The sequence below is a fragment of the Oncorhynchus tshawytscha genome, linkage group LG13 (assembly GCF_018296145.1).
Source record: "Oncorhynchus tshawytscha isolate Ot180627B linkage group LG13, Otsh_v2.0, whole genome shotgun sequence".
NCBI lineage: Eukaryota > Metazoa > Chordata > Actinopteri > Salmoniformes > Salmonidae > Oncorhynchus > Oncorhynchus tshawytscha.
This window is the reverse complement of record NC_056441.1, coordinates 71848630-71859997: the sequence shown is the minus strand read 5'-3', so window position 1 is coordinate 71859997 and position 11368 is coordinate 71848630. Positions and strand designations below refer to the sequence as shown.

At 42.5% G+C, this 11368-nt stretch overlaps 1 protein-coding gene across 2 annotated transcripts in view; it reads left to right on the top strand.

The window, feature by feature from the left end:
• The first annotated feature begins 2957 nt into the window (after window positions 1–2957).
• Window positions 2958–11368, top strand: part of LOC112265641 (kinase suppressor of Ras 1) — a 64129-nt gene continuing 55718 nt past the window's right edge. Inside the window, exon 1 of one of the 2 annotated variants that reach the window (XM_024443157.2) lies at window positions 2958–3423. In XM_024443157.2, coding sequence (XP_024298925.1) covers window positions 3289–3423 — 135 coding nt within the window. In that variant the 5' untranslated portion in view covers window positions 2958–3288. The remainder of the gene's footprint in view (window positions 3424–11368) is intronic. The other variant, XM_042296307.1, reaches the window with a different exon arrangement.

Here is an 11368-nt window from a genome sequence, read left to right as displayed (position 1 = left end):
AAATAACCAAGGCAACGTTGGACCTCTCAGGGGCGGGGGCTCCCGTTTGATGAGCAAAATAGAGGGAGCACTGGAGGAGTAAGCCTCTGCAATTGGATGGAGTACCGTCATATTTGTCCAGAAGGGACAAACGGGCATCGTTGACCTGGGCAGACTGCTGAATGAGCTGGGGTGCATGCTCGCTGGGTTGACTCATGGTAGAAGATCCTCTGCTCGTTGGGGGTGGCGCCTTAGAGGAAGATTTAGATGTTGAAGAACGCAGAGGACCTCATCCATAGCCATCCCCAGTTGCGCCAACTGGTCGTGGTGTTGGCGAAGTGGTTCCCCCTGTTCGCCGACCATCTGGGAGATGTCTCATTTGGCTGCTGCTTCCATTCTGTGAGGTAGTATTCTGTAATGGAGACACAGGGAGTCAGGAAGCAGGTGCAGTCGTTGAGTTTACTTCACCTTTATCTAGCACTCCGTTGTATCACCCATTAGGCAGTATTGTCTTTTTTCATGTTTAGACGCTATTCCTGTTTTTGTATTCATTCTATGTTCGTTCCTATTAATCAGGGAGTGATGGAGTCCAGCTGTGCCTCATGATGGGGCGCATGTGTGCTTAATGATGGCCGCCAGGTGTGTGTAATGATGGTTGCCAGGTGTGTGTAATGATGGTTGCCAGGACCGGTGGTTAGTAGTCCGGAAACGTTGAGCGCGGGAGTAGAGATGACATTAATTATTTTCCTTTTTGACTGTGCATTTTTGGCCCTGTTTATTTTCAACCTATTTCTGGTGGTCTGTACTTCCGAAGTTGTTAACTGGTGGAGGCTGGTGGGAGGATCTATAGGAGGACAGGCTCTTTGTAATGGCTGTAATGGAATAAATGGAACGGAGTCCATTCCTGACATGAAAATGAGCCCATCCTCCTATAGCTCCTCTCACCAGCCTCCAGTGATGTTGACTGTTGAAAAGATGCCACCGTACTGGATGGCCGCCGTCTTGTGAGCTCCGACCCAACTTTGCTATTTTGAAATTCTTTTGGTGTTCATTTGTACTTTATTTTCACAAAATGTATCCGCTATCATTTCTTATAGCCGACAAGAAATGTTGAACTTCAGATCGGCAGTTACTTACCTCAGATCTGACTTTGACTCATCAGCCCTGGGCTCTTTCTGTAATTCTGACCCAATCTTTGATGTATCCAAGAGGAAACGCCGGTGTCACAGAGGCAAAAGTGGGAGTCCTGGCGAGATTAAGGTGAAGGGAAAACCGGCCACCTCTACCCTCCATTCTTCTGACCAAGATGGGTGAACTATCTTGGCCAATAGAATCACTTGATAATAAGGTGGATGACCTCCGATCACAGATTTGCTACCAATGGGATTCTCATAACTGCAATATTCTCTGCTTTTCTGAGATACCCCCATCGCTGTCCAACTCGATGGATTCTCCATTCCCGAGTGGACAGGACAGGGAAGTCAGGAATATTGACAGTGGGAGGGGTTTGCCTCTTCATCAACAAATGGTGTGCTGACTAGAGTGCAGTGGAAGTCTTGACCCATTGTTGACCCTTCTTGGAATACCTGATGGTCAAAGGCCGACCCTTCTACCTCCTGAGTGAGTTTTCAGCTATTGTTGTCTCAGGACAAGAAAAATAACAAGCTGGAAGTTAACAAACTGTACAAGGCTATAAACAAGCAGGAAAACTTGCCCCCCCGGAGGCTGCTTTCTTCGTTGTGATGCCCAACTTCCATCAACACGTCTCCTTCACTACTAGGGGCAATAAAGGCTCCTGAGTGGCACTGCATCTCAGTGCTAGAGGCACAACCTGCCTTGATCGGGAGTCCCATGGGGCGGCGCACAATTGACCCAGTGTCGTCCGGGTCAGGGGAGGTTTGGCCGGGGCTGTAATTGTAAAATAAGAATTTGTTCTTAACTGACTTGCCAAGTTAAATAAAGTATTTTATTTGTATTTTTGCACTCTCTATGCACACTCACAGGACTCCACATACACACACACACTTAATTTGCTCACACATATAACATTCATACACATTTATACTGACTCTACACACACTCACATTCAATCTTCATATATGCTGCTGCTACTCTGTTTATCATATATCCCGATCCCTAGTGTAACGGTTTTCTAGGTGTGAAGGAGAGTCGGACCAAAATGCAGCGTGTAGATTGCGATCCATAATTTAATAAACAAACGTAACACGAATCTAAATACAAACACTACAAAAACAATAAACGTAACGAAAACCGAAACAGACTATACTTGTGTAACCTAACACATAGACAGGAACAAGGACACTAAGGACAATCACCCACGACAAACTCAAAGAATATGGCTGCCTAAATATGGTTTCCAATCAGAGACAACGATAAACACCTGCCTCTGATTGAGAACCACTCCAGACAGCCATAGACTTTGCTAGATAACCCCACTAGTTACAATCCCAATACCACCACCAAAACCCCAAGACAAAACACACCACAATACAAAAACCCCATGCCACACCCTGGCCTGACCCAATACATGAAGATAAACACAAAATACTTTGACCAGGGCGTGACACCTAGTCGCCCAGTATCCCTGCACATTACAGTTGGCTCAGAAAATGCATCATGGCTGGCGCTTAAATGTACACACAGAGCCAACATTAATAATATGCATAACAATCTCTCATGGCTCAAAGTGGAGGAGAGATTGACTTCGTCACTACTTGTTTTTGTAAGAAATATTGACATGCTGAATGCACCGAGCTGTTTATATAAACTACAATAAACTACTACGCATTTCCGGTTTTAGAGCTTGCAAGAAAGGCATTTAATTGAACTTGTATGATATTGACATCTTCTTGTGAAGATTTCTATATGTTATTATATATCCTGATAGGATAAACAGTTCTCCAGGAGTTGTGAGATATGATCTTCTGCGCAGTGTGAAAGAGGTTAAAAGACGACGCGGCCACTCTGTCAAACACCATGCATAAGTAAACTACGTAGCTCTTGAGAATACACGGAACCCACGGTGTGCTAAGTGAAGTGACAGACAGCTAAGACTTTAAAGGTTTTAAATTAACTGTTCTATTCGTTTTGTTTGCAGCTCTTGGGAGTCTATTACTAAGTGCAGCTTATTTGTTTGTATGCGTTCCTGTAGCGTGTCTACTTTTTAACTGTCCAAACTCAACCCAACCTGTCAAGCCGTGCCAATGACGAGGAATTGATAGTGTGCCAGTCAAAGGTGGAAGGATGGTTTAAAGTAATTAACTATCGGACGGGGACAGTGGCGCAGCGATGGACAAGGACGCACTCCGCCAGTGCGAACTCATCCAGAATATGATCGAGATCTCCATCTCTAGTTTACAAGGACTCCGAACCAAATGCGCTGCATTGAGCGACCTCACTCAGAAAGAAATACGCACTTTGGAGGTACAGTATGGTCAGCATAGCCATAACATACACTTCGACAGTTATCGTAATAAACTTCAGCTTATTGGTGTGTGTTTGTGTGAGCGAGAGAGACAGTGGAACATGACATTGTTTGATGTGTGTTGTGCCCATGATATAGGCTACTAGTTTGGTTTTTATATAGAAAATAATAGACATTGCAAGCACACCACATTCTTAAAATAAATACAAATGATACAGTGATATCGTGTATATCGCTCTGGCCCAAAAATGAACAGTCTTTGATGTGCTGTATTCCTATAGTAGGTACAGTTGAAGTCGGAAGTTTACATACACCTTAACCAACTACATTTAAACTCAGTTTTTCACAATTCCTGACAATTAATAAGAGTAAAAATTCCCTGTCTTAGGTCAGTTAGGATCACCTCTTGATTTTAAGAATGTGAAATGTCAGAATAATAGTAGAGAGAATTATTTATTTCAGCTTTATTTCTTTCATCACATTCCCAGTGGTTCAGAAGTTTACATACACTCAATTAGTATTTGGTAGCATTGCCTTTAAATTGGTTAACTTGGGTCAAACGTTTTGGGTAGCCTTTCACAAGCTTCCCACAATAAATTGGGTGATTTTTGGCCCATTCCTCCTGACAGAGCTGGTGTAACTGAGTCAGGTTTTTAGGCCTCCTTGCTTGCACACACCTTTTCAGTTCTGCCCACAAATTGTCTATGGGATTGAGGTCAGGGCTTTGTGATGGCCACTCCAATACCTTGACTTTGATGTCCTTAAGCCATTTTGCCCCAACTTTGGAAGTATGCTTGGGGTCATTGTCCATTTGGAAGACCCATTTGCAAACAAGCTTTAACTTTCTGACTGATGTCTTGAGATGTTGCTTCCATATATCCACATATTTTCCTCCTTATGATGCCATCTAATTTGTGAAGTGCACCAGTCCCTCCTGCAGCAAAGCACCCCCACAACATGATGCTGCCACCCTCGTGCTTCATGGTTGGGATGGTGTTCTTCGGCTTGCAAGCCTCCACCTTTTTCCTCCAAACATAACGATGGTCCTTATGGCCAAACAGTTCTATTTTTGTTTCATCAGACCAGAGGACATTTCTCCAAAAAGTACCATCTTTGTCCCCATGTGCAGTTGCAAAACGTAGTCTGGCTTTTTTTTATGGCGGTTTTGGAGCAGTGGCTTCTTCCTTGCTGAGCGGCCTTTCAGGTTATGTTGGTATCGGACTCATTTTACTGTGGATAGAGATACTTTTGTACCTGTTTCCTCCAGAATCTTCACACTGTATTTTGCTGTTGTTCTGAGTTTGATTTGCATTTTTCGCACCAAAGTACATTCATCTCTGTTTGTACAGATGAACGTGGTACCTTCAGGCATTTGGGAATTGCTCCCAATGATGAACCAGACTTGTGGAGGGCTACAATTTTTTGGCTGATTTCTTTTGATTTTCCCATGATGTCAAGCAAAGAGGCACTGAGTTTGAAAGTAGGCCTTGAAATACATCCACAGGTACACCTCCAATTGACTCAAATGATGTCAATTAGCCTATCAGAAGCTTCTAAAGCCATGACATTATTTTCTGGTATTTTCCAAGCTGTTTAAAGGCACAGTCAACTTAGTGTATGTAAACTTCTGACCCACTGGAATTGCGATACAGTGAATTATAAATGAAATAATCTGTCAGTAAACAATTGTTGGAAAAATTACTTGTGTCATTCACAAAGTAGACGTCCTAACCGACTTGTTAAAACTATAGTTTGTTTACAAGAAATTTCTAGAGTGGTTGAAAAACTAGTTTTAATGACTCCAACCTAAGTGTATGTAAAACTTCCGACTTTAACTGTATATTGTATTTAGGTTAAACTTCCCTGTTCCTTCCATGCCCATAATCAATAACAGTTACGTAGCCTAAGGCAACACCTATGTGTTAAATCTGTTTATTACAGATTTTAAACTAATAATTAACAGTTTATGAACTTCTTATAAAACAGTAAGATAGAAACACATTGATGAAAGGTACAATGAAGGATATGGCTGGCTGTCATCAGACAAAGTCTGTGTGATATTTTGACACATCTGATCCCCCCAATGAATACTGTCAGTTTCACTTCTCCCTCAAGTCAGTATGTCCCCCAGGCAACCCACAATGCACAGCTCTACTCTTCACTAAAAAAAGATTGAGTTGCCACTTCCACCATGATCCATTCACATTGTTATTCAGCTGGGTATTACAAACGGAGCGACCTCCTTATAATGTAAAGCCCATAGGATCATACATACATGGAGATGCCAACTGTCATTATCATCACATCGCCTATTCTGTACTGGTCATATCAGGTACAGTACCAATCTCCCATGGGATTGTTGACTTCGAAGCACTGGATAAGACCGTATGTTCTGGGTTTCTCATCGCTATCATTGCCATCTTCCCAAGGAGAGAGCTGGTTCAGGGAGTGCAGATCAGAGTGCTTGTTGTGTACTAGTGACTGTAGAAACATCTAAATGTGGACTTCTCTCCCTCCCACACATTCTCAGTGTGGGCTGTTGAACAACAAAATCAAATGAAGCGCAGTGGGAGGGGAGGAAGGAAGGGGAGAAAAGGGGAAAGAAGGGCGGAGAAGATAAAGGAGGAGATATCCAACATGGCCGTTTCTTATTACAGATAAACAGTGAGGGGTTGTCTTTAAGACTGGACTGGGGGAACCAGGGAACCACCAGTCAACAACATGGTTAGAACAAAAGAGGCAGACTAAGCCACTGCCAGGCCTTTCTCTTCCCCTGTCTTTATCTGTGTCTCTCTCCTCTCTCTCCCTCCTCTCTCTCTTCTCCCCCTCTCTCTCTCTTTCTTTTTCATTCCCTTTCTCTCTTTTTCTCCCCCCTCTCTCTCTACCCCCATCTCTTTTTATCTCTAACCCACAATAGGCCTGTCTGTCCTCTACCCCCAAGCCATAAGACTCCTGAAGAGGTAATCAAATGGCTACCCAGACTATTTGCATTGTCCCTTCCCCCCCACCCCCTCTTTTACGCTGCTGCTACTCTCTGGTTATTATCTAGTTATTATAGTCACTTTAACTCTACCGACATGTGCATATTACCTCAATTACCTCGACTAACCGGTGCCCTCGCACATTGACTCTGTACCGGTACCTCCTGTTTATAGTCTCCACATTGACTCTGTACCGGTACCTCTTGTATATAGTCTCCACATTGACTCTGTACCGGTACCTCCTGTATATAGTCTCCACATTGACTCTGTACCGGTACCCCCTTTATATAGCCTCCACATTGACTCTGTACCGGTACCTCCTGTATATAGCCTCCACATTGACTCTGTACCGGTACCTCCTGTATATAGCCTCCACATTGACTCTGTACCGGTACCTCCTGTATATAGCCTCCACATTGACTCTGTACCGGTACCTCCTGTATATAGCCTCCACATTGACTCTGTACTGGGACCTCCTGTATATAGCCTCCACATTGACTCTGTACCGGTACCTCCTGTATATAGCCTCCACATTGACTCTGTACTGGTACCTCCTGTATATAGCCTCCACATTGACTCTGTACCGGTACCTCCTGTATATAGTCTCACTACTGTTAATTTACTGCTGCTCTTTAATTATTTGTTATTTTTATAAATATTTTTACTTATCTATTTTTACTTAACACTTATTTTTCTTAAAACTGAATAGTTGGATAAGGGCTTGTAAGTAAGCATTTGACTGTAAGGTCAACACCTGTTGCATTCGGCACATTTGACAAATATAATTTGATTTGATTTGTCTGTATAGGGTAGTCAGGCCTGAGCTAAGTGGCTGTATGGGGAGTTGGGTTTCTCAGGTCTGTCCATGTGAACCAGTGGCGGATTTAGGTATAGGCGACATGGACAGCCGCACAGGGCGGCATCTTGCCAGGGTCTTGCCATACCAAAAAATTTGGTATGGTGACATTTGCGTGATTGGTTTTCTATCGCTCATTTGCACGTCACGTCAATGATATCATGTCACCATGTGGGACTCTGGGTCAATTAACCTTGTCGGAGTGGGCAACCTGATTCTAGTTTGTGAGCTAGGCAGGCTACTGCCTGGGAAGGTCTCCCACTCAGAAGTATGAGATGGGGAGGGGGCGGGGATAGGTTGACTTCAGGTCTCCCCACCGGAAGCCCGGGGTAGGGGGAGGGGGGGAATCTATCAAATAGCGCACCTCTGACTTTGTTCAGTACTAATGCAATTCGTAAAATCAGTCACACTACGAAATGCTGCCAAATAAACCACAATTCATTCATTATACTGTGAATACATAGTTAGACATATTGTTTCATTTTTGTCTGGTTTGTGCGAAATCGTTAAGAATAAAATAAAACCAGTCTGCACACCACCAAGGTGAATTGGTTTAGTCTTGACTCTTGGTTGACAGTGTTGGGGTATGGGTAATGTATTGATGCTGGGTGCCAAATCAACACAAATGTGTTTATATTTCTCTTTGTTACCTCTTTTTGATATTTATGCGTCTTATTTTTGTATATATTTTTATATTTATATATTTTTACACTACCGTTCAAAAATTTGGGGTCACTTAGAAATGTCCTTGTTTTTGAAGAGTTGCAAAGAAAAAGCCATATCTCAGACTGGCCAATAAAAAGAAAAGATTAAGATGGTCAAAAGAACACAGACACTGGACAGAGAAACTCTGTCTTGAGTTGCTGTAACGGCTGTCTTAGGTGGAAGAAGGAGAGGACCAAAGCGCAGCGTGGTTAGTGTTCATCTTTTTAATGGAAAACTGAACACTTCAAAAACACAAAACAACTAAAACAAAGAAATAAAACAAGAACTAGGGTCAGAACGTGACAGTCGCCTCTTCACTGTTGACGTTGAGACTGGTGTTTTGCGGGTACTATTTAATGAAGCTGCCAGTTGAGGACTTGTGAGGCGTCAGTTTCGCAAACTAGACACTCTAATGTACTTATCCTCTTGCTCAGTTGTGCGCCGGGGCCTCTCACTCCTCTTTCTATTCTGGTTAGAGCCAGTTTACTCTGTTGAGTGAAGGGAATCGTACACAGCGTTGTACAATATCTTCAGTTTCTTGGCAATTTCTCGCATTGAGTAGCCTTAATTTCTCAGAACAAGAATAGACTGATGAGTTTCAGAAGAAAGGTCTTTGTTTCTGGCCATTTTGAGCCCGTAATCGAACGCACAAATGCTGATGCTCCAGATTCTCAGCTAGTCTAAAGAAGGCCAGTTTTATTGCTTCTTTAATGAGGACAACAGTTTTCAGCTGTGTTAACATAATTGCAAAAGGGTTTTCTAATGATTCATTAGAATTTTAAAATTATAAACTTGGATTAGCTAACACAACATGCCATTGGAACACAGGAGTGATGGTTGGTAATAATGGGCCTCAAGTCAGAAGTTTACATACACCTTAGCCAAATACATTTAAACTCAGTTTTTCACAATTCCTGACATTTAATTAGAGTAACAATTCCCCGTCTTAGGTCAGTTAGGATCACCTGTTGATTTTAAGAATGTGAAATGTCAAAATAATAGTATTAGTATTTGGTAGCATTGCCTTTAAATTGGTTAACTTGGGTCAATCGCTTTCGGTAGCCTTCCACAAGCTTCCCACAATAAGTTGAGTGAATTTTGTCCCATTCCTCCTGACAGAGCTGGTGTAACTGAGTCAGGTTTTTAGGCCTCCTTGCTCGCACATGCTTTTTCTGTTCTGCCCACAAATTGTCGTTGGGATTGAGGTCAGGGCTTTGTGATGGCCACTCCAATACCTTGACTTTGTTGTCCTTAAGCCATTTTGCCACAACTTTGGAAGTATACTTGGGGTCATTGTCCATTTGGAAGACCCATTTGCGACCAAGCTTTAACTTCCTGACTGATGTCTTGAGATGTTGCTTCAATATATCCACGTAATTTTCCTCCTCATGATGCCATCTATTTTGTAAAGTGCACTAGTCCCTCCTGCTGCAAAGCACCCCCACAACATGATGCTGCCACCCCCATGCTTCACGGTTGGGATGGTGTTGTTTGGCTTGCAAGCCTCCCCCTTTTTCCTCCAAACATAACGATGGTCATTAAGGCAAAACAGTTCTATTTTTGTTTCATCAGACCAGAGGGCATTTCTCCAAAAAGTACGAACTTTGGCCCCATGTGCAAACCGTAGTCTGGATTTTTTATGGTGGTTTTGGAGCAGTGGCTTCTTCCTTGCAGAGCGGCCTTTCAGGTTATGTCGATATAGGACTCGTTTTACTGTGGATATGGTATCTTCAGGCGTTTGGAAATTTCTCCCAAGGATGAACCAGACTCGTGGAGTTCTTGGCTGATTTCTTTTGATTTTCCCATGATGTCAAGCAAAGAGGCAAGAAATTTGTGCAGTGGTTGAAAAACTAGTTTTAATGACTCCAACCTAAGTGTATGTAAACTTCCAACTTCAACTGTAGATATTCCATTAAAAATCTGCCGTTTCCAGCTACAATTGTCATTTACAACATTAACAATGTCTACACTGTATGTAAACAGCCTGTATTGTGTTTACAATGGACATTGCAGATGAGTAGCACTGTCATTGCCTTAAAGAGATGGATAAAGGACTCTGACCACAAGATGCAGATGTTGTCTGTCAGGACAGGACAGGTGTGTGGGGGGTTGGGATAGGCTAGTTTCGAGCGTTGCTGGACACCAGACGATGAAGAAATGGAGAGATATTTGGTGCTGCCTGAAACATGTTTCTTATGTAATTGCAGAAGTGGTGTTGTGTTTCTGACTGGTTTTCAACTTCCTCATATTAGCTGCAGTGAAGTAGGCTAACTATATTTATTCCTCAACCTTTCTAATATTAATATGCACATTGCTTCACTTTACAACTAGAGTAGCCTGGCTGGCGGGAAAAGCGTCCTACGCATGTCATGTATTTTTTCCCCTGCCCCTGTTCCGACAAGTGCATGATAATGGCCCATTCTAAATCAAAACTAATTTCACACATATATTATTTAATATATGTAAAGACACGATTACATCGAGAATAGTCTGATGGGTGACTATATTATCACTTGTGAATGATGCTCAGCGTGTGCAGTCTAAGGCAATAAACAGCGCATGCCTTTTTTTGCGACTTTTTCAAATCATAGTGGCATGCATAATGTAGCCTAGCCCATAGGCCTATATGTTTTAATAAGGTTTGTATCACACCTCATGTAGCCTAGCCCATAGGCCTATATGTTTTAATAAGGTTTGTATCACACCTTATGTAGCCTAGCCCATAGGCCTATATGTTTTAATAAGGTTTGTATCACACCTTATGTAGCCTAGCCCATAGGCCTATATGTTTTAAGGTTTGTATCACACCTCATGTAGCCTAGCCCATAGACCTCGGTTTTGACAAGGTTTGTATCACAACTAAAGTGGACAAATAACTCCAAACGTGGTAACCAAAAAAGTGTTATACAAATCAAAATATATTTTATATTTGAGATTCTTCAAAGTAGCCACCCTTTGCCTTGATGACAGCTTTACACACTGTTGGTATTCTCCCAACCAGCTTCATGAGGAATGCTTTTTCAATAGTCTTGAAGGAGTTCCTACATATGCTGAGCACTTGTTGGCTGCTTTTCCTTCACTCTGCGGTCCAACTCATCCCAAACCATCTCAATTGTTGTTGAGTTTGAGTTTGGGTTATCCGTTCACCTACTCTGCATCTCACAAAGCCATTGCGGTTGGAACCAAAAATCTCAAATTTGGACTCATCGGACCAAAGGACAGATTTCCACCTGTCTAATGTCCATAGTTCTGGTTTCTTGGCCCAAGCAAGTCTCTTTGTCACGTCCACTATAATGATTGGACCAAGGTGCAGCGTGCGTAGAGTTCCACATATTTTAATGAATAGAAACTCACCAAACAAAACAAACAAGCACAAACGAAACGGTCTCCGACCGCAAAACC